Below are 23,864 nucleotides of genomic sequence, written 5' to 3'. Positions count from 1 at the left end.
TTTGGCATTATTCATTGCTTGAAATGGTGAAGGTGCCAACTTGATTGTATTCTGGATGATGTCGCCAAATACAGAGTCGTTTTCGTTGCAGTTCTTGCTTATTATTGGGCAGTGGTCAGCTTTTCTACAACTTAAAATTCACCATTAAACCCACTTTTTACTCATAATAAAACCCACTTTTTACTGCTTCCCCATAATACCAGAAAGGCATTCTACAGTATGGAGTGCATTTGTTTCAGGAAGATTATGTGACGTGACATAGGTCCAGAACTACCTCTGTCTGTAAGAGATTAGTGGGTTGCAGCTTCTTGCCTGGGCACCACAGAGTCCTGATGTGAACGCCAACGAACACGTCTATAAGCATCTAGTGGGCGCTGTGGAAAATTCGACTTCTGCCAAGTCTTACACAAGAGCTGTAACAAAAATCGATTCCACATTTGGCAACATCTGGATCGGTCTGTCATACGTTTTAGCAATATTTCCAAATACGTTTTTGGCCTTTTATTTTCTTGAATACAGTGTCGAGGCTCATGGGGGAGCTAGAAAAGAGCAGAAGGAGAGGGGGAGGAAGCACACCAACAGCAGGGTTGAGGGACACAATATGGGCACACGATGATGCCACGATGAATGATGACACCCAGTCGGCGACTGGCTTTGGGGCCAACTTAGATATGTGGTTTTCCCAAGAACGATCATGGCTTATAGTGACTACCAAAAGTTTGAATGACTGAATATCTTCAAGAGGATTGTTAAGGAATTACATGGGATGATTTGCCAGATGTTTTTTTTCAGAGAGACAAAGTGAGAATGTGAGATTTGTCAGGATTGAAAGACTTATTCCAAGTGTCTGGCCAGCTCGTGATTCTACCAAAGTCTGCAAAGAGGGAACAGGTGACTACCTGCCTATCTGAAGGAGGAGGGATGTTACAGTAGAAGGTGGTGTTGTCAGCAAACAGATAAAGGGGATTTTCCAGAGAATCTTCAAGATTGTTGATGAAGATTAGGAATAGAACGGGGCCCAAAACACTGCCTTGGGGTACTCCAATCTTAACGGGGAGAGGAGATGATTGGATCTGGTTGAGAGCCACATATTAACTACAAGAGTAGAAGAAGTCAGACAGCCATGTGTGGATGTGGCCTTGGATGCCATAGGCATAGAGTTTGGAGGTGTCAGACTGTAACTAATGCTCGAGATATGTCGAACGAGACGACCCTGTTCTCCTATCTGGCATTGAGGACTTCCATCCATTATTGGGAGAGCAGAAGCAGCTTGACCAGGGTAGTGTGCCCGGGTATGAATCCGAACGGATGGTCTGATATCAGGCCTTTGGAGAAAAGAAAGGATTTCATGTCGACTGCATGACCTTGCTGATGATTGGAAGAAAGCTGATAGGTCTGTAGTTAAGTGGATTGGCTTTTGCAACATGTTTATGCAATGCAGTGATGTTGACTGACTTCCAAGCATATGGACGATGACCTAGGGTGAATGATAGGGTGAACAGAGCAGAAACAGGATGTGCATGAGTGGGAGAGCAGGTTTTTTAGTAGACTTGTGCTGATGCTGTCCGGGCCAGTTGTAGAATGGACTCTCGGGTTGCCTGAAACTTGTCCACCTTCTCAAGTGAAAAAGACAGCATTCAGGAGCAGTTGATTGTAATTGGATATGATGTACTGTACGAAGAGTCAGTTGGTTGGGGACACAATATTTGGAAGCCAGCACAGAATTGAGGCATTTGGCCTTCTCACGGGCAGAGTCAGCTGTGGTGCCATTCAAAGTGAGGGAAGGGATGGAGGGGAAGCGTACTCCAAAGACAGACCGAGAAAGACATCATGAGGTTTTTAAAGAAAGAGACAAGTTTGAATATTCAATGTTGAGGTTGGCCAGATGCTGTTTTCGTGCTTTACTGAGAGTGGACACATGCTTGTTGCGAGCTTTGTGGAGTGATCTGAAGTTTCCTTTGGTCGGATTTGCCTTCTACCAAGAGAAGTCAAATTTTTTTAGGCAACTGCCTCACCACAGGATTCAGTGTACCATGGGCAAGAGGAACATTGTGATAACTGGAGACGAGATGGGGTGGATCAGTGCAAGCCCAGTGCAGTTTTCTGTGGAAACATTCCCAGGCTGAGTTAATATCAGGGGTGGTAGATAAATGAGACCAGTCCTGAAGTGACATGTGACATTCAGCCTGATTTAACTGACAGGTCAGATAATTTTTCTCAGACTTATTCGTGATGACATTGGGATGTTGTCAATTCAAGAGGGGAGGAATGTGAATGGTAATATTTTACAATGGTTTATCGTCTGTTAAAATGGCAGTAAGACGGTTAGAGTTTGGTTTTTTTGTTACACTGTATCATAACCTGTATGCCAAGTCATGTGATTTGACAAGTACTTTCGGCCAGATTTTGCGACGACATTCGACAACTCTGTGGTGGATTGAACAAAAAGGGCAGTGACACACGTCTTTCTGGATTGAGAGATCTGTCAGGTTAGAGTGGAAGCCTCGGGTGGTTGAGGTCCACACAATTAGGAACAGGGGAGGAGGCATTGTTGGTAGGGTGCAGGAATGTGGAGGGAGGGTGGAGGATGGGAGTATGTGGGGTGAGGTGGAAGCAGAAAGGGGGACAAGATGTGGTGGACACAGAGAAGGGGTCGGGTTGGGAGGATGCAGGCATGTAGGAGATGATGGAGAGTGTACTGATATGGAAGAGTGTAACACTGTTAATGGACATGAAGGTGAGTTGATGGCTGTGTGCAGGCAACCTCTGCAAACTGGACTTATCTTGATCTCCAATTTAGAAAAACGAAGATGGATATCACGTGGCGGTTGGAGCCAGAAGGCAGAATGATTTCGTAAATTTTTTGGAGCCAGAAGGCTTTTTGGCTGCCGCCCCTGATATATAATTTGAATTTGAGGACCGTAAAGGAGAACACTGAGGATAATGAAAGTGGAGCGAGACATGAGGCGTCAGAGCTGAGACGTAATTGGCACATCCACTAGCTGAGGCCTTGGTGAATAGGCCAGACATGTGCAAGGACACACATTTGACAATACACCACAACACGGTGTGGTTAAACATGGACGATTGAACGAAAACACAACCAACAATCCAGGGACGAAACAATAACAGAAAGACACGATGTATCTGGTCCCGGAAAAGCTGATTTGATGAACTGGAAGGAGGCAATGCACGAACCAATATCCAACAGACGTGGAACCATAATATTCTACCACTGTTTGGTTTTTCAGATACATCAGGATCATAAGGATCGTTACGTGATAATTAATGCCATCTTGTTTCTTTGCAGGTTTTTGAGTCTGTCGAAGATATGGACAGTTCTAAGGAAGAAGTGAGGGAAAGGCCTGCAGCCATCCCATTGTCAACAGAAAAGGAACAAAAGTGTGATTCTGAATTGACTGATTCTGGCGTATTCTCATCGCGAAACTACTCCCTTGCATCCTCTTCACGCTTTTCACATGGCACAGCCACAAGCCTAAGCCTGGATGAAAATGGGGTCGAGGGTGTCCGGGAACGACCCTCAGACGCGGAGCCCCAGAATCATGATGGCCAACACAAAAATGGAGATGAGAAGGATAATCAATACGAGGGAGTAAAGAAAAGAAGTGACGAAGCAGAAGCAGAAAGTCATGGCTGTGACGGGTTGCAAGAGGAGCTGACAGAGCAAAGTATGGTTGCTGTGATCATTTCCTCCAACGAAAGCTTTGACTCATACGACAAGACCATCAGCAAGCCCCTGGCCATTCCACAGCTGACGGTGCGTGATGCCACAGAAACAGTGCCCATCACAGAGGAGAGCGAGCCCGCAAGTCATGTTGCAGTACCAGAACAGCAGTCAGGACTTGGAGGCATGCTCATCGCCTCCATTGGCGAAGACATATCTCCAGCTTCATCTACTGGTGCTACTTACACGGTGAATGAAATCTTACTCTTGCTTTACACTTTTTTGTCTTTACTTAATCCACAGGGTAAATGCAAGGATTTTTTTTATTTCTCATGATCATTGTACCCCTACATTGGAGCTAATTGGTGATATCTAATCAGTTAAACCTTTGACCCCAAAATCTAATCAGTTAATCTTTACATTATTATACATATCTGTGCCAAGTTTGAATTAGATCCCTTTAGCAATTCTCAAGTTATAGACCTACTACAGACTTTGACCTTTGACCTCTTGACCCCAAAATCTAATCAGTTAATCTTTACCTCATTATACATACCTGCACCACGTTCGACTAAGATCCCTTCAGCCGCTCTCAAGTTATCACGGTAAAGAAAACCTATCACGGACGGACGGACAGACAGACAGACAGACAGACGGACACCCGGACGGACAACCTGAAAACATATTTTTTTACCTGTTTGTGATGTGACAGGCTATTTACCTGTTGATGATGTGAGAACAACTGGCCTTTGGCTGTGGCCTCATCATGGGAGATGCCAATAATGTTGAGAGCTTCAGATTCGACAAATTCCAGGAGAGACAGGTGTAATGCTGGGCTACCAGCCCATATAGGAGAGTAATATTCCATTGAGCTATAGACGAAGGCCTTTATTGTCGGCTGTGAGTAGTTGAAATTTTTCAAGGAACGACGGAGGATGCTCAGTCTGTGGCTGCAGGTTTGGTGGCTGTAAAGTCCTTAGGAGATTGATGGCATCGCAAATCGAGGGATTCAGAGACACAAGGAAAGCGTCCAAACAGCGGTTTATTCCCGGAAGTGACGGTTTATTCCCGGAAGTAACGACACAGAAAAAATCCCTTGGGGCACCCAACATGTGGCGGAGCCCGGGAAAGGATATGACATCCCAGTATGTTACAATTCCCCCCTTAAAGATCAAGGCATGTTGGCACATGACATTTGCGGCTCGAAAGCCTCACAGCAACCGGTGGTTCGGTAATGACACCGCTCACAGTGGGTGAAACATCCTCGACTGGAAAGCCATTGGTCGGGGACGTTTCTGGTAAAGGTTCTACAGGTGTAGGTGCGGTTATGAGGGGCGATAAAGGCACTCTCTCAAATGGTTGAACAGGTAGCGGTACAAATACAGGTGGTTCTGCTGATTTGGTGTGACACAACTTGAATTGATCAAGGTGCTTTCCCTGAAGTCTACCATCAGACAGTTTAACTAGGAAAATCTGACTACCAACACTCTCGATAATTACCCCAGACAACCACTTCTCACCCAGGCCGGCATTGAGAACAAACACGATAATTTACATTAATTTCACGATTCACAGACGTATGGTCGTGATAATGCTTCTGCTGGAATTTCTTCAATTCGACATTGGCCACCGTATCTGGGTGCACAAGTGACAACCTTGTCTTCAACTTTGATGCATGATGCGGTCATGTGCGATAACTCAATAGGACTCGGACCAAGTGAGTTTGTATGGTCCATCCTAGGGTGAGCATCATGTAGTTCTGACAATATTGTCTCATGTAGTTTCGGTGGGATGATGATACGACTCCCCCAAGGAGGCAATCCATGTCAATTGACAACTCGTCCTTCCTCTTTAGATACGGTTTAGCTTCACTTGCACAAGATGACCAATCACCCGACAGGACACAGCGTCTGACATGCGACCATGTAGGATCGTCGCTCGTACCTCTTGCAATTTGCTTTGCAGTGACAGGTGTTTTCTCATGAACAACCTGAGACAGCAGATGAACAACATTACCCGGTAGAGGTGGTTCCTCAATAGTTTGTGGAAGCAGTAGATGACTCAATGCGTCTGCACAATACATTTCACGTCCTGGCCTGTACACAAGCTTGTAGTCAAAACCAGCAATGGTTAGAGCCCAACGTTGCACCCGACCAGATGAAGTCGGTGATACTGCATTATCCTCCCCCAACAGACCGAGGAGGGGTTTGTGGTCAGTTTCCAATGTGAAATGTCGGCCATAAAGGTACTGGTGCATTTTACCTACTCCAAAAATGCAAGAAAGTGCGTCGGGGTCAACCTGCCCATACCTACGTTCCATACTTGACAGTTTCCTCGATGCATATGCAACAGGTTGAAAAAGATCAGCATCATTGGTTTGCAATAGTGCACAACCTACTCCATAAGATGAACTGTGACAGCTCAACGTGAGCTCTTTAGTAGCGTCGTAATGTACAAGCAATGGTGATGTACATAAAAGGGTTTTTGCTACCCTGAAAGCCTTGTCTTGAGCAGAACCCCATTTCCAATGAACGCCTTTGTGCAACAAAATGTGCAACGGTTCCAAGACAGTACTCATGTTTTGTATGAAATTACCAAAGTTGGTTAACATTCCGAGAAAAGCCCAAAGCTCAGACACATTGGTGGGAGCGGGAGCATTCTTGATCGCTTCCACTTTACCTGGTGAGGGCAAAATGCCTTTCCACGTGATGCGATGACCCAAGTACTCAACCTCAGGGGCCGTGAAGACACATTTCTCACGACGGAGACGAAGGCCTGCACTGGAGAGACGGCTTAGCACTCAGTTCAGGTTCTGGAGGTGTTCTTGGGCTGACCGACCGGTCACCAATACATCATCCTGAAACACAACCGTGTTGGGTACGGTTCTTAATAAGTTCTCCATTTTTCGCTGGAAATGGGTGCAGCGGACTGAATGCCGAAAGGGCATCGATTGTACATGAACAGTCCACGATGTGTATTGATACAGGTGAAAGTTTTAGATTAGTCTGAAAGTTCCATTTGTGCATAAGCATTAGTCAGGTCTAACCTTGTAAATGTCTCACCTCCCATGAGAGCCGTGAACAGGTCCTCGGCCTCGGGCAGAGGATATCCATCCAGTTTTGAATGACGATTTATGGTAGTCTTGTAGTCCCCACAGATACGTAAGCTCCCATCAGATTTCAGCACGGGTACAATTGGAGCAGCCCAGTCGGAGTATTCAACTGGGGCGATGATTCCTTCATCCAGAAGACGATTGAGCTCCTGCTCAATTTTTGCTCGCATCATGTACGGTACAGGTCTTGCCCTGTGGAAAATAGGCCTGGCCTCAGCAGCCACATGAATCTTAACCTTGGTGCCTTTAAAAGTGCCCACACCATCACGAAATCGATCAGGATACATGTCGACAATCGATGCGCATCCAGCACTGGTGGACACACCGTTCACATTCGGCCAGTTGAGTGTGAAAATGAATGAATGATCGTTTTAAGGCCATTTTCCCCGCTAGAGCAGGGGTTAGCCTTGCGGGCCCCATGACAATCATGGTTCCCTGTTTGAGGCAATGTTTTTATGGCCGGATGCCCTTCCTGACGCCAACCCTTGGTCACCTCTTACGATGCACAGGGATACGGTGTACCTATTCTAAACCGGGGTACTCACCGTGATCATTCATCCCAGCAAGCTGGTACTCAATTTGCCGACCTCGGAAGAATGACAGGCTGAGTCAACCCCCTGGCGTTAATTCAGCGATCGACCGGGATTCGAACCCAGGATCCTAGGATCCCAAGCCGGCACCCTAACCGCTAAGCCAAAACCAGGCTCCATAATTATATAATTTACATATCTATATATAAATATTTATATGTACATATCATATATATAAATATCTATTTACACTTTACAGCAATAATAATGCTGTAAAACAAAACGGACAAAGATAAACCCGTTTTCTTGCCTCCCTCCTGTCCTGCGGTGTCATTCCAAACTTGTAATGACCGAGAAGAAACGGCCAGACTTCGCGACGGATGCTGTGCTGGACTCCCCCAAAATAGACCAGCCTCAGCACCTCACTCTCTGCAGCGCACTGTGGTAAATGCACAAGAAACAACAGAGCTTGAACGAGTGCCTCAATAAATTCAGAAAACCTGATTTGTACAATCAAATGAAAAATTGCTCAACTCGCCCAGTCTTACATATGGTTTACCAGCCCAGATCCTAACAAGGAAATTAGATGCAGGAGGAGGACATTCAGCAAATCATGTCCATGCAACAGCAACACCAGATTTAATAAATCCGTCAAAAGGACTTGATTCCATTGAGGGACGGGGAGAGGAGTGGAGATGAGAAAAGTGTGGCAGGCTCAGGGATATCACAAGTATTGGCTGAGGCAGTTTTAACGTGAAGATGAAGAATATACAATGCCAACCACACACTATCCCTTGATGAGACTCTCTCACAGACAACACACCCAGCACAGATGTACATACACAATCACCCACCCATACTCAGGTTACCTACAAGTCCTGCCAATATCTCTGTACCCCTCTATCTCCAATGCTTCTAAATGCCCACCCAATTCCATCTTAAACTTATCTCCCTTTTATGCTGCCACTATCTTTCCAGGGAGACTATTCCATGAATGAACTACTCTCTGCGTGCTCGACTACCATCTAAACTCTCCATCTTATTCACTCTCAGGCTACATACCCTGGTCCCATTACTGTCTATTTTACTGAAGAACTCTTCTGCACTTATTTGGCCCATACCCTTCATAATCTTAACCATCTCCATCATATCCCCACGTGACCGCCTCCTTTCTAATGTATAAAGTCCCCTCTTCTTCAGCCGCTCCTCATAGCTGTGTCTAACTAGGCCCAGGATCTAGTAGCCCTATGTTGAACCCTCTCCAATATTGTTCTATCCCTGGCAAGTGAAAATCCCCCATAATCAATACTCTTCTCTACTTTCTGAATGTCTTTCTGAATTATTAATGTACCCTTCCTTCCTCTTCTTCCCTCATTCAACATGGATTCCTAATCATGATTTCATCAACCTCAAACTTGTGGTGACATGACAAACGTCTGGTTAAGTTCATGGTACCTCATCAACAGGATAATTTGTTTGGGAAGGTGGTGTAGCAGTAAGAACACTACACCTGATTGAAGGCAGGAGTGTAAAGAATTAGGATTCCAAGTCAGGTGTCACAAGAATTACGATGTTACTGTTAAACTGGCCAAAAGAGCCCAGCTGGCTCATTAATGACCTTCAGAAAGGAGAAAATCCTCCTTGCTCATTTGGTGGACTTTATTGTCCACACTTTGCAGCTCGCTCTTACATTCCTTCCAGGATAACATTCAATGGGAAATACAATGCTGCCTGTAAAGTCGTGTCTCATCGACAAGCTCCTAGCCAAAATCAAGATCAAGTCAGGCCAAAAGCAGAATTTGAACCTGAGCCATTCTAATACAATGCAATAATTAAATATTGGAATTCTGGAATTGAAATACAATTTGCATTTAGTTCATCATATTTAAGCAAATCCAATTCACAGTGATGGTGAAGTTGAATAGACAAGAAAGTGCTGCCTGCAAAGTGAAAAGGGTGTCTTAATGGGTTTTTGGGTCGATAGGGTCTCAAGGTAGAGAGAGGTCTAAGGGGTCTAAAGGATGTAAATGTCTACCAGCATCTAAAATGACTAAAGGTTCTTAAAGGATCTTCAAAGTTGACCTTGTGATGACCCGCAGACTCTCATCAGCTTGCATACACGCAGTGGCGATGGCGGTAACCTTCTTGAGGTCTGGATCCGTCTCCGAGAGCTGTTTACGCCAGATGGAATCGCTGTTAATTCCAATCACAAAAATGTTTCTCAGCATCTCGTCCAGTGTTGCGCCAAACTCACAATGTTCAGCCAGACGTCTGAGATCAGCTACAAACTCACTCGCCGATTGGCCCCTCACCTCTTTGGTGTGTATAAAACTTGTACCTTGACACAATTTTCCCCGGCTTGGGTTTGTGGTGTCTCGGCACCAACTCAACCAGTGCAGCGTATGACTTGTCGCAGGGTTTTTCGGGTGATAGGAGATCCTTCATCAACCTGTAGGTCTGGGATCCGCACACAGTCAGCAATATAGCACGAGACGTCGAAGTGCATCATCAGCGCCATCAATTCCATTGGCAACGAAATACTCGTCCAGTCTCTCGCAAAAATCAACCCAGTCATCTGAACTCGGATTGACTTCACTCAAAATCCCGATCCCAGCAACTGCCATCGTGAAAATAAACACCACACGTGAGCTCGAACACACAGTCCGGCTCCTCGTCGCCATTGTAAAGTCTTTATGAGATTGATGGCATCGCAAATCGAGGGATTCAGAGACACAAGGCAAGCGTCCAAACAGTGGTTTATTCCCGGAAGTGACGACACAGGAAAAAGCCCTCAGGGCGCCCAACAGGTGGCGGAGCCTGGGAAAGGATATGACATCACAGTATGTTACAGTGGCCATTTTTCCCATGGTGAACCTTTGCCATATATTCAGCCAAGGAGAGGTCTTCACTGATGGTGAAGTCTAGAAATTCAAGAGACTGACCCTCTTCCAGTATCTGATTGTGAAAGCCAATAGGTGCGTTAGTTTGATGATTCTTCTAGAGCGAGAGGGTGAGACTGTGAGATTAGCTAGAATTGAAAGATATTACATTTGGCAGAGCAACATCTAATCAATTCTAGATCAGCAGAGAGTAATGCAATCTATCTACCTGTCAGTGAGGTGGATACTGTATGACACAAGCTGGAATCCTGTGCAAAAAGGAAGAGAGGTTTTTTTCAGAGTATTGGAGAGGTCATTGATGCAGATGAGGAATAGGATTGAGCCCAATATTGCCTTAGGGTACTCAGATTCCACTGGGAGAGGAGAGGGATACATTGATTTTAACGCATTATTGACTAAGTGGAAGAAGTGAGAAAGCAGGTATGAAAGTGACCTTGTATGCAGTGAGTCGGACAATCGGAGCAAGATCCCCTGTCTCATGAGCTGGTACTTACCTCTTGTTTGAGATTCAGGCCTCCAACCATTGTCCATAGACTCATTGATAGATTAAAGACTTGGCGTCAGCAGTGATGATGGATTCTAGAACTTTGCTTGGAATTGGAAATAAGTTAATTGGTCTGTATTTTAGACGATATGTTTTTGTACGCTTATTTTGAATGATATTGGTGAATTTCCAGGCAGATAGGAGGAGAAAAACAGACCAAAGAGAGCAGAAAAGGGAGATGTAAGTTCAGCACTGCAGGATTTGAAATCGTGGGCACTGATGCCATCTAAATCAAGGCAGTGTTTGCAAGGTGGGCAAGTTGTGCACAGAGCTGAATGGGTAGGGTGCACAATATTTTGATGAAACATTAACTTGAGACATTCCGTGTTATGTCGTGCGGAGTCTGAGGTGAGGCCATTTGAGGTGAGCGAGGTGATAGTGGCGGAGCATACACCAGAGATGGACTTGAGAAGGCACCACCAGATCCTGATTTGGAAAATTTGACCATCAGGTGAGCAAGAAAATCAGGTTAGCAAGATGTTTTCTGGCTTGCCTAAGGGAAACTCACCTCTCTCTCTGTCTCTCTCTCCCACTCTCTCTACAAGAGTGTGTTTCATGGAAGAGCAAGACGTTATTGAAGTTCACTTGTCACTGAACTTACAAAGTGACCTTAAGCTGCTTGTCAGGTTAGTCTTCCATCTTGAGGAAGCAGACTGCTAGACTACAACCGCCACATCACAGGATTCACTTTCTGACGGCTGAGAGAATTGATAGGATAGCTGCAGACAAGATGGGATAAACCATTGCCTGAGAGAATGTTTTTTGTGAAAATATACTTAGATGGAATAAATTTCAGATGCTGTGGAGATGGTGGCCCAATCCTTTTGTGAGAGGGCAGATTGCAGTCCCTGTCAGTTGGCAACCCAAAGGTTGGCTGATCGTATCAAACAGCATGTCCTCCTGGCGATTTGAGGAAAGAACTTGGGAGTGAAAACAAAATCAGTGCGAGCATGTCGGAGCGTTCAAGGACCGTCGGCCATTTCTTGTTCTTCTGCCATTGCACGGCACTTGGTTGCCAACCCCGTCTGTGCAGACCAGTACAACGCAGATATGTTCAAGATATTGAGCCGAGGTCAGAGCACGTTACATCTACATATGTTGGAAGCAGCCTTCATCCATTCCACGGACCCTATATTGTGTCGTCAAAAGGAATTTGTACATTCTCTCATTCTTATTCAACATGGAAAGATTAAAGGTGTTGCCCCGACCCTTGTCCATGGTATGTCTGCAAATGGTGAGTCCTTCGCTTTGGGGGAACCCCTTCCCCACCTCGCCACCCCTCCCCCACCTCCTCCAAGGTGTTGGTGCAAATAGTAGGTCAGCGCTCTAAGGTAGAGCATCTTTTTGACCTCAAAAATAATTGATGGTTGAATTCAGTGACCTGATGTGCAAATCGTCTTCAAAGTTTAAGTTAATCGGATGAAAATTGACAATTTTAGAAATTTGGCCTATGTTGACCTTTTGGCCTATGTTGAACTCAAAAATAGTTGCTGGTTGAATTCAGTTAGCTGATATGGAAATCCTATTCAGTTTTCAAGTCAATTGGATGAAAATTGAGGATTTTAGAAATTTGAGAAAAGTGGTTGACCTTAGGCCTATGTTGATCTTGTGACCGATGTTGATCTCAAAAAATAGTTGGTGGTTGAATTCAGTTAGCTGATATGTAAATCCTATTGAAATTTCAAGTTAATCGGATGAAAATTGAGGATTTTAGCAATTTGAAAAAAAGTGGTTGACCTTTGTTGACCTTTTGACCTCAAAAATATATTTGATTTTGTCGGACCACAAACTATACCATTAGGTGAAGTTTCGAGAAGATCGGATTAAAATTGTGACCTGTAGGCAAGTATAAGTGAGCGGAGAGACAAACACACGCACAAACCGGAGTGATCAACATAATTGTCCAAAAAAAAAAAAAAATTCTGACAAACAGACAGACAGACAAACAGACTCAAATGCAATACCATCTCCTCTGGCAAGGGTAAAAATGCTGAAAGGTTTGATGCCTCTCCAACCCCTTTTTTTGCTTCTCTACAGACAGAACTGCTTGATGCCTACGCACTCAATCTCCAGCGCATTGAGAAGGACGTGCTTCGCTGTGACCGTAACTTCTGGTACTTCAATCCTGAAAATCTGGATAAGCTACGCAACATCATGTGCAGGTTTGATCCTCACTTTGTGAAGTAAAATTCCCTGCAGCGTGAAGCAACCTTTTGGTCCAAATGCTTTTCATTGTATATGTAAGTTAAGCCTGCCATCTGCCGTACAAATGAGGATGCCGGCGTACGATTCTGCTCGCCTAGCTTGATACCAAATTATTTTGGTTATTTAGTACTATGAGTACTTTTATTGGATTGGTTATTTGGTACTTGATACCAAAGAAAATGCATTTGGTACTACGAGTACACCCACTCCATACGGGAGCGGCAGGAAGGGTCATGTTATTATCCTCTCTGGGGTATATAGTTGTATCCATGAAAAGTTTCGATGAGCTATTTATAAACGTTTGTCGAAGGAGGAAAATTGGAAAAACCCCTTGGGGAGGAGGGATATTATTAGTCTTAATTTTACTTTTATAACAATATTAATATTATGCTATTATCAATTATCATAAATGTTGTTATTACTTTTGTTATTAGAAGCGGCCTTGGAAAAACGCCATGAATAGCTAACTTGACATGGATATACACCTCAACACGGATTTCGCCCAAGATGGAAAACTCCCTTGGTGAGGGCAGCAAACGAAGTTGCTTCAACCGCCATCTTGTGACCCTTAGTCCTCCTGCCAAGATTGGTTGGAGTTGTAACGACCGATTGTATCGTGGTCGGACAGACAGACACCAAATTGCGTATTTTTAGCATGATGACATCACAAATTGGATATCATACAATCCAATGTGTAGGGGAGAGTGGGGTAAGATGAGCCATTTTTCAGTAATGCCCTTCTGGACATCAAATATAAAGTGCTGTGCATCAGAGCCATAGTGATTATGATGGTGTAAATACTTGCTTCTCCCCTCATACACATGTTACCATTTCATTTTCATGTAATTAATTAGCAGAGGCCTTCAAAAAAAAGTTGTCTAATGGCTCATTTTGCCCCAATGATGGGGTAAGTTGATCATGGGTTCGGGGGTAACTTGAGCCAGTGGGTAAGTTGAGCCACAAGTCAAAAACAGCATGAAACATTTTGTGTCCCATCAAATTCACCGGCTCAATACAGGACAGAACAGAACAGCAATAAAACAAGTTTGAGACAAAAAGTTTAAGTCCAGATCCACTGGAAAAGCTTATTATTGATAAAACACTGAGAAAACCCATTGAAACTGGGAATGCATGAAGTATTAATGAATACACATTTTTTTAACAATCACGCAAAAGCTGTTGCTTATAGCTTTAACAATGCAAAACAAGACAAAGTAGTTTCCTGTAAATGTTCACGTTTTTCAGATCAGATTTTTCAGTTCAATAATTGAAACTTGATAAATGCTCCTTTCCCTTGTGTGAAATTTACGCACATGTAAGAAGCACCTCGTGTCTATTACAAAGTAACATGATGTAATTGATCTAATGAAATTTAACAGTTTGAACTGAAATAATTATACATGTATTGTGTTCTGATTATTAGTAAGACACATGAATTATCAGTAAACTTTGGCTGAATGTTCATACATATGTAATCGTCAAGATTTATCAGTCAGATATGCTGATGAACTGGTTTGTATTTCAAATAATTATGAAGAACAACCACGTGCTGTCTTCCTTTTATAGTCCCAAGGCATTTTTCCATTTACCTGTGATTAATGCAAAAATATTTACATAAATCATTCTTAGGAATAGGATTTAGATCTATACACAGGTATCAGTGTTCCAAGAACTACAGTTTTCAACTCCAACTTGCGTATAAAGCAGTAACTTTATCTTGCACACATGTTCATGGGGTAAGATGAGCCATGGCTCAACTTGACCCGACCCAATTGATCATCTTACCCCACGGGCGCCACTTTGAATATAAACATGCTCATTTCACGTATTGATTCAATTTACAATTCATACTCTCAGGTAAATAATCTACACCATTCATGTTCACATTACTACATAAACAATTCATTAAGCTTCCATTCATTCTATTGTTATCACCCTCAAAACACCATAACTCAAAGTTTGGGAAATTCCGAAAAAAATACAAATTTCATTAGATCTTACTTACCCCTGCTTCATATTCCTCTGCATGTGTACTCAGGAAGAAAGACTGTTGCTATGAAAGTATAGATGGCGCTCTCACACCTTCAAATATTTCACTTTCTAAGAAACATGGGGTGGCTCAACTTACCCTTAGTCTCAACTTACCCCACTCTCCCCTAAGTACAGGCACCAGTGTAACCTTCCATGGTATCCTTTTCTGCCCGTAACCAAGTGTATGTAGTGTAGATTAAAGTAGTGAGGAATTTGACACAAGACTGGGAACTTGTCCCTGTCTTCAGCTCAGTTCTGCAATTTTTATTCATGCGAGCAGAAGCCCTTTGGTAAAAAATACCACAATATAAATTTTAAAAAGCCTTTTATTCTTGCCTTTTGTTTGCTTCTGTATCCATCTTGATCACCCCCTGTGTCCTGCCGTACCCCTCATTCCTCCCCACATCCCTTTTTTTCCAAGTCTCCCTCTATTTTGTCCGTAAACTCTGCTGTTGGTGTTTCCCCCTCTTTCTTCTGTTCCTTTTGTTCTGTTGCATCCCGATCCATTCAATGCTCTTCCACCAGCATTGACTTTGTATACAAAAAGGTATTATGGGACTTGAGAAGGAGCAGGTAAATGGATGAATGCATGTGAGCTGAAGGACCTGAAAGTAAGGCCACCTGAGAAGGAGCAGGTAAATGGATGAATGCATGTGAGCTGAAGGACCTGAAAGTAAGGCCACCTGAGAAGGAGCAGGTAAATGGATGAACGCGTGTGAGCTGAAGGACCTGAAAGTAAGGCCACCTGAGAAGGAGCAGGTAAATGGATGAATGCATGTGAGCTGAAGGACCTGAAAGTAAGGCCACCTGAGAAGGAGCAGGGAAATGGATGAACGCGTGTGAGCTGAAGGTCCTTAGGTAAGGCCACCTAAGAGAGACATTGTATGGCAGATGCCATTGACATTTCTGGAGTTGTCAAAGAGCATTCCTTGTTTCCTAGCTTTCTAATAAGGAAACGCGAAAGTGTTTAATACTTCCGACTCAAGAGAGCTCCCTCTATGAATACCAGGTGGGTTACAGCCTGCAGGTACGCCAACTCACAATGGAGAGCCATGCTTCTTTGCACTATGGGTGACAACCTTAATATATATATTGAGGGTATAAGACCTGTTCGTGTTGAAGATAATGTTGCAGATACATGGACCAAGTGACCTTTCCTTATCTGACTCTCCCTTAATTATTTTTTTCATGTGTTTTTCAAATTGCATCTGCACATGTATGATTGTGCAAGTGTGGTTCTCCCTGTCATGAGCATGCCGAGGGAGCCTATCAGATGTTGGAGGTCACTTATCGGGTTATTTTTGCATTCTATTGACAATGATGTATTGTAAACCTGCTTGTGCAGTTGTACTTAAAATTATTGATGGGCATGTGTGGCACGTGTGTGTTGTGTGCAGTTATGTGTGGGAGCATCTGGATGTTGGCTATGTCCAGGGCATGTGTGATATCCTGGCACCACTGCTGGTTATCCTCGATGATGGTACAAAGGCTCAAACTCTAAGTGTCCAACCCCAACACCACCTTAAATAGAACATCGACACTGCTTTCAAATTATTCTCTACTCCACCATATTCACCTTTTAAAAAACCGTTATTTTATTTATTTAAAGTTATGACCTGCTTTTTTAGGGGGGGAGGGGTGAGGATGGTGGTCAATTTGCTCTGATTATCTTGGTTTTCGCAACTTCCATTTACCATACTTGTAGAAATATTGAGGCAGGAGTAACTCTGGCCTTAGATCTCAACCGGCTTTTCCCTTAAGGCTTGTCTTCGTCCTTTTGCTCGGATGTACCACCGTTGATCTGTTACATTAGGTTTTCGGTTCCTTGTTACCTGTTTTCACCCCTGTCTTTTTGCCTATCTGTCTGTGAGCATGATATCTTAAAAAGTTGTGGACGGATCCAGATGAAACTTGGTGGACAGGTTTTTATATCCTTTTATTACTTTTTTTTTTTTGGGGGATACAAGATCGAGGCTCGTGAAAGAGTGAACATTAATCACATAAAAATCAAACAGACACATAAAACATATAATAAGGGGAGTGGTAGACAAGATGTGGAGAGAGGGGGAAGCACACAAACACAACATTTGAGAGCAGGGACATCGGGAGATCTGTGGGAGTGAGAGGGCTTGGGGGGAGGTGGGAGAAGTATAAAACACATGGATACTGCAAGGACTTCCAGGAAGGAAGTTGGTATTTCAAAAAAGTGGATCTGAGGTGAATTAGCAGGGGTAGAAAAGATCAAGGTTTTCGATGGGGGAAGATAAGAGATGGTGGTGAACAGCTGTTTTAAAGACCTGGATGGAGGAGTGGGATTGAAGAGAGTGAGGGAGTTTGTTCCAGAAGCGGGAGAAAAGAGGAATGAAAGAGTGAAGGTGAGCAGAGAGAGAGAGTCTTGATTTTGGCAGTTTAACCAGAAGAGGGTTGCTGGCAGATCTTGTGCGACCTGCAGGAATATTTGGGGGGCAGAGCACAGAGAGAGCTGGGGGAGCAAGGCTGGAGAGGAGTCGGTAGAGACAGAAAGACCACCAACCTGCCTGCGGTGAGTGAGTGAAAGGCCCTTGGAGTTAGCTTCATCGCGGGAGATTCCAATGATTCTGAAAGCTTTGGTTTCAACAGCATGAAGCCGAGCTAGGTGTGAGGCAGGAGCACCGGCCCAGAGGGGAGAACAGTATTCCATTGAGCTGCGGATTAAAGCCTTGTATGTGGTGAGGAGCTCAGGTGTGCCACTCAAGCTTTGGGTCTCACTATCGTCCATGATCTTTCCTGGGAAAACCACATTTCCAAGCTATGAGGATGCTTCGCACGACAGAGGATGCCCAGTCGGCGACTGGCTTTGGAGGCCAGCTTGGAAATGTGGTTTTCCCAGGAAAGATCATGGACGATAGTGAGACCCAAAGCTTGAGTGACAGAACTTCTTGGAGAGGATCGTTGAGAAAGAAGATGGGAGGGTTGTCCAGTCAGTCTTTTCAGAGAGACATAGTAAGACTGAGATTTGTCAGGATTGAAAGAGATGTTCCACTTGTTTGACCAGTCTGTGATTTTGTCCAGGTCTGCAGAGAGTAAGGAGGCTGCAGATTTCCGATCTGAGGGATGAGGAATGGAGCGGCAGAGAGTGGAGTCATCAGCAAAGAGATAGAGAGGATTTTCCAGAGAGTCAGAGAGATCATTGATGAAGACCAGAAAAAGCACAGGGCCCAGAACACTGCCTTGGGGAACTCCAGCCTGAACAGGAAGGGGAGATGAGAGAAATCCATTCAGGGCCACACGTTGACTACGATCAGAGAGGAAGTCCGCAAGCCATGCATGGAGATTTCCATGGATACCATAGGAGGAGAGTCTGGTGAGCAGAGCGGGGTGCCAGACCATATCGAAGGCACGTGATATGTCAAGGGAGACAGCTCTAATTTCCTGTTTGGCATTGAGGACCTCCATCCATTGTTGAGACAGCAGAAGCAGCATGTCCAGAGTAGAATGACCTGGTCTGAATCCAAATTGATGATCAGAGATGAAGCCATTGGAGAAGAGGAAGGATTTGATGTCCGAAGCAATGATGGATTCCATGACTTTGCTGATAATTGGGAGCAGGCTGATTGGTCTGTAGTTGCAAGGATCTGTTTTTGCACCTTTTTGTGTAAAGCGGTAATGTTTGCTGATTTCCAAGATGATGACAGATGACATTGAGCAAAAGAGAGGGTGAAGAGAACAGAGAGAGGGTGAGATAGAGCGGCAGAGCAGGATTTTAGGACCCGTGGGCTGATGCCGCCTGGTCCAGTTGCAGAATCAGAGTCGAGGTTTGACAAAAACTTCTCCACCTTGTCAGAAGAGAAGGCCAGAGTCCAGGAGCAGCTGGGTACGACTGGGTATGGTGGGTACAGAAAGAGATGGGTTTGGGACACAAGATTTTGAGGCAAACACAGAGCTGAGGCATTCGGCTTTGTCACGTGTCACTTTGTCACGTGTCACTTTTTTAGCCTTTATATATCTTTTATTTATTTATTTTATTTAGGCCTGGTGTTGGCTAACGGTTAAGGTGGCTGGTTTAAGATCTTAGGGTCTTGAGTTTGAACCCCCGTCGTGCTGTTAAAATAACACCAGGTGGGTTGACTCAGCCTGTCATCATTCCAAGATTGGCAAAATGAGTACCAGCTTACTGGTGTTTTAAGCCATTCGAGTATCCTGCGATGGAGTGGTGACCCATCCAGGATTTTACTCCCTAGCCAAATTAAACTGTCTCCGCAGCTCCTATGCACCTCACGGCTTGAAAGGAATGCTTATTATTATTGCTCCTCATAAGTGATGCTGCTTTTCCTCCCCGCCCCGCCCCCCCCCCCTCCGCCTCCCCCCTTGCCCTGTTGCTGAGCAGAAGCTATAGCATACAGCTGCTTCACAGAGCTCATGAAGCGAATGAATCAGAACTTCCCGCACGGTGGTGCTATGGACACACACTTCGCCAACATGCGCTTACTTATTCAGGTATGTGGCACTGACTGACCAATTGCTCACAAGTGTCAGCAATAGTAAATAGAATCAATTCTTGTTCTTTGTGGTAATTTCAGTGGAGGTGAGCCATGATCCTGGATTTAGGTAGTTTCACCAGAAGAGGGTTGATGGTGGACCATGCAGAAACCTGGGGAAGAGGAAGGGGGACAAGCACAGAAAGACCAGAAAGGAGGCGGAGAAGACAGAGAGACCACCATCCTGTCTGCGATGGGAAAGTGACAGGCCCAAGGACTCAGATCCTTCGTGGGAGATTCCAATGAACCTGTAAGCCTTGGTTTCCATGTTGTCAAGGTGTGAATCAGGGGTGTCAGTCCAGAGGGAAGAGTAGTACTACAACCAGCTGTGGATGGATGAAAGCCTTGTAGGTGGATAGGAGTTCATGAGTGCCAAGGGAGGACATTGTATGATGGAGGCTTTGGAGGACAACTTTGAAATGTGGTTTGCCCATGAACGATCACAGCTGATAGTGAGCCTCAGGAGTTTGAATGATTGAACTTGTTCAAGGAGAGAGAGAGAGAGAGAGAGAGAGAGAGAGAGAGAGAGAGAGAGAGAGAGAGAGAGAGAGAGAGAGAGAGAGAGAGAGAGAGAGAGAGAGAGAGAGATAGAGATAGAGATAGAGATAGAGATAGAGATAGAGACTGAGACTTTTGTCCTTTTATTATAAAAGTATAAAACCAAAGTATTCCAACTCCACTTCACATACAAATCACAACCTCATTTCCAATGCATTTGCACAAAACACCCCCATGCCCCATAACTCTTCAAACACAAGAAGGTTCCCCATGTTTACATGATAAGCATGTTCGAGCTTTATACGTGCTGACACCGTCCCGATGAAACAAAAAAGTGCATTTTCATTTTTTCCACTACCTAATCTGGCTTTTCTGGTTTTATAAATTGCAAGCTTAGCAATTCCAAGCAAAAAATTCAAAAGAAAAATCACAGAGTTTTTCCTAGTATTACATGCAAGTCCATAAACAAAGATTGTGACAGAAAAAACAATTTTGAATTTACAAAAGATTCGGCTCAGATACAGAAACAGAGATGACAATCTCTTGCACTCAATAAACACATGATACAAATGTTCAACATTACCACAAAAAGGACATAAATTAGACACAGCAGGGTTAAACTTCTGAACTAACACCTGTGTGGCCAGGGCATGATGGACCAGTCTCCAATTTAGGTCTCCTGTACGTCCAACAGTAGGACTCCTGTACATTTCATCCCAATTTGGAGTGAGAAATGCTCCTGCAGGTAAAGACTCTTTCCACTTGTTCCTTAAGGGTGCTGCACAGCCCGGTAAGCACACCTCTAGACAAATTCTATACATTGCCCTTTTTCCCATGATGTGGAACACACTGGATTCTTCGCTGTGAGAGGAAAACACACCATGTTGTTCCTGGGCAGTGACTGAGAGTTCAGGGAAGGTTAAACGAAAGTCTACTTCTTCATTTACCCCATTCCACCAAATGTTTAAATCTAAAAAAGTCTGGGATAAAATCTTTATGACCCTGCTCACTATTCTAATTGAACGCAAGCCAATTTTTCCAGAAACAGTGCTGGCAGACAACCATCGCTTTAAGGATAGCTCCATAAGATCTCGCACTTTATTAATCCCATTGTTCGTAAAATGTTCCATAAAAGCTCGGCTGGTAGATACTTCAGCGAATAGTGAGTTTTGGAACAATGGCTCATGCACAAACCTCCTGGGATCATAAGAGATCTCCAACCGCTGCACTCCTAGAGCTTGCCAGGCGTTCAGGAGAGACCGATGAAATGCAGGGAGCCGAGCTCTGTCGACCTGTTTCAAGTCCATAAGGAAAAGTTCCCGGTCATAGTCCATTCCACCTACTTGCCTGAGCAACGTATTCGTGAGAGGACGCCAGGGCACAACCTCGCTGTACAGCAGACGTTTTATTGTCATTAGCCGAAAAGCCATTATTCGACTAGGGATGTGCACCAGGTTTTGACCACCTGAATTACGTGGTCTACACAACACATCTGGCTTAAGCCAGTGGTGGCCTCCCCAGAAGAAGTCAACTAGACCCCTCTGAATGTTGGTGATCAGAGCTTGAGGAGGCTGGAGTGCTATGATCTTATGCCATACGATTGGAAGCACCAGGTTGTTTATTATCGTTACCCGTGCCTTAAGTGACAAGATATGGAGCATCCCTTTCCACTTTGATAGTTTCTGCTTAATGTTATCTAAGAAACCATCCCAGTTTTTCTTCATATAGCTTGCAGTTCCCAAATGGATACCTAAGTATTTAAACCCATCCGTTTTCCATAACATTCCTCCTGGAAGAGTTGGGGGAACCATATGTGAAGCCTGTGACCCCGATAGGGTATCTGGGTACAGAGAAAGAGCTACACTTTTGTTCCAATTTACTCTTGCTGATGAAGCAAGTTCAAATTTGGCAAAACACCGGGATAGCTCAAAAACATCTTCCTGGTTTTTAACCACAACACACAGGTCGTCTGCATATGCTGATGTAACAATTTTGGAATTGTTTGACAAGGACAAACCAGATAAAGTGGTATGAAGGAGAGCCAGTAAGGGTTCGATGGACAGTGTGTACAACATGCCTGACAGTGGACAGCCCTGACGGATGCCACGCTGAAAGGGGAAAGGACGACACAGACTATTATTTACTTTTAGCAGGCATGATACATTGTTGTATAAAAGTTTTATGCAAGAAATGAATTTTTCTCCAAATCCTGCTTTCGTAAGAACTGCAAACAGAAAAGAGTGATCCACACTGTCAAAAGCTTTCTCCTGGTCAAGGAGTAATAACCCAAAAGCATGCGACGCAGTTTGACCGATAGTAATCAAGTCTCGAACCAAGAAAATACTGTCATACATGGATCGTTGAGGTATGCAATACGTTTGGTCATTCCCAACTAAGAACGAGATGACCTTTTTAAGACGCATTGCAAGCATTTTTGACACAATCTTGTAATCAGTATTTAACAATGACACAGGCCGCCAGTTTGTAATCTGCTGCAAATCCCCTTTCTTGGGAAGAAGACATAAGACAGCTCTTCTGCAGCTCAAGGGCAATTCCCCCTGATTTAGGCTCTCGTGAAAAATCTCAATTAAAGCAGGACCCAGAACATTCCAAAAAACTTTGTAAAATTCAGCAGGAAGTCCGTCAATTCCGGGGGCCTTGCCGTCTTCGAGTTGTTTCACTGCTGTTGTGAGCTCCTCCAGAGAAATGTCACATTCCAGTTGGAGTTGCTGCTCTTCAGAAAGAGATGGGAGAAATTCAATTATCTCATTTGCCATCGTTTTATCCACCGTTCTTGGAGTAAACAAGTTTGAGTAAAACTCTTGCAGTGTATGTTTAATGTCACTTTGGCGAGTCAGAACACCGTCGGGAGAGCGTAGACTCTGAATCTGCCGAGAAGTGTTGGCAGCCTTCTGCATTTTGAAGAAATCTTTGTTTGGAGTCTCGAGGTGTATTATGCTCATCCGCAGGTGAATCATTGCTCCCGCCGCACGCTCTTTGACCAGTTCGGCCAGCAGGGTCTTTTTTTCTATCAGCTGCTGATATTGGTCACTTCCCCAAGATGTTCCAGCTTCTTGTTCATATTTAAGTACATCTGCTTTTAGAGCACTTATCAACCCAGACGTATTACTAGTGGCATACGAGCAATATTGTTGGCAGAAAATCCGAATTTGTGACTTGGTACAGTCCCACCACTGTCGCATATTGACATAGGAACACTTTTTCTTTTCTAATCCTTCCCATACCAGTCTGAAGGCATTTTTAAAATGTTCATCTTGTAACAATTTCACATTGAAATTCCAGTGTGCACTCTTACAGCAATGACCAGGTAACATACAATCCATTGCAATCAGATGGTGATCAGAAAAGCCAGATGGAGTTATACATGTTCTCTTAACCAGATTCACCATTCCTTGGTTCACGTACAATCTGTCCAGTCGACCCATGGTTAACTGGTTTTTTGCACAGCACACCCATGTATATTGACGGGTGTTTGGATTTTGTAATCGCCATACATCTCTAAGTTTGTATTTTTTCACAAGTTGTGCCAAGGACTTTGCACTGGGTGGATGTGGCTCAGGAGTGTTCCTGTCCAGTCGAGGGTTGAGTGTGCAATTATAGTCTCCCCCCATACAAATTAAACAAGTCAAATCAACAGTGCTTAAACAATCCGCTAATTTTGGAAGAAATAGAGCCCTTTCAGCGCTGTCACTGGGGCAATACACATTAATAATGCTAACCTTTTGATTGCTGCTAATAAAATCCACCACCATCAAGAAACCCTTACAAATCTCTCTATAGTGAATCTCGGATGGTTGAAGGCGAGGATGCAAGATTATTGC

The 23,864-nt window shown here is 44.1% G+C and overlaps 1 protein-coding gene across 5 annotated transcripts in view; it reads left to right on the top strand.

The window, feature by feature from the left end:
- Positions 1-23,864, top strand: part of SGSM1 (small G protein signaling modulator 1) — a 144,695-nt gene that overhangs the window by 90,529 nt on the left and 30,302 nt on the right. For all 5 annotated transcript variants that reach the window (XM_078768343.1, XM_078768344.1, XM_078768342.1 and 2 more), the window contains 4 exons: positions 3,311-3,934; positions 12,809-12,933; positions 16,405-16,487; positions 19,374-19,483. In XM_078768343.1, coding sequence (XP_078624469.1) covers positions 3,311-3,934; positions 12,809-12,933; positions 16,405-16,487; positions 19,374-19,483 — 942 coding nt within the window. The remainder of the gene's footprint in view (positions 1-3,310; positions 3,935-12,808; positions 12,934-16,404; positions 16,488-19,373; positions 19,484-23,864) is intronic.

Source organism: Myxine glutinosa, chromosome 14 (assembly GCF_964187855.1).
Source record: "Myxine glutinosa chromosome 14, kmMyxGlut1.1, whole genome shotgun sequence".
Taxonomy (NCBI): domain Eukaryota; kingdom Metazoa; phylum Chordata; class Myxini; order Myxiniformes; family Myxinidae; genus Myxine; species Myxine glutinosa.
The sequence above is the reverse complement of the archived record's forward strand: the minus strand, read 5'-3'. Positions and strand labels throughout refer to the sequence as shown.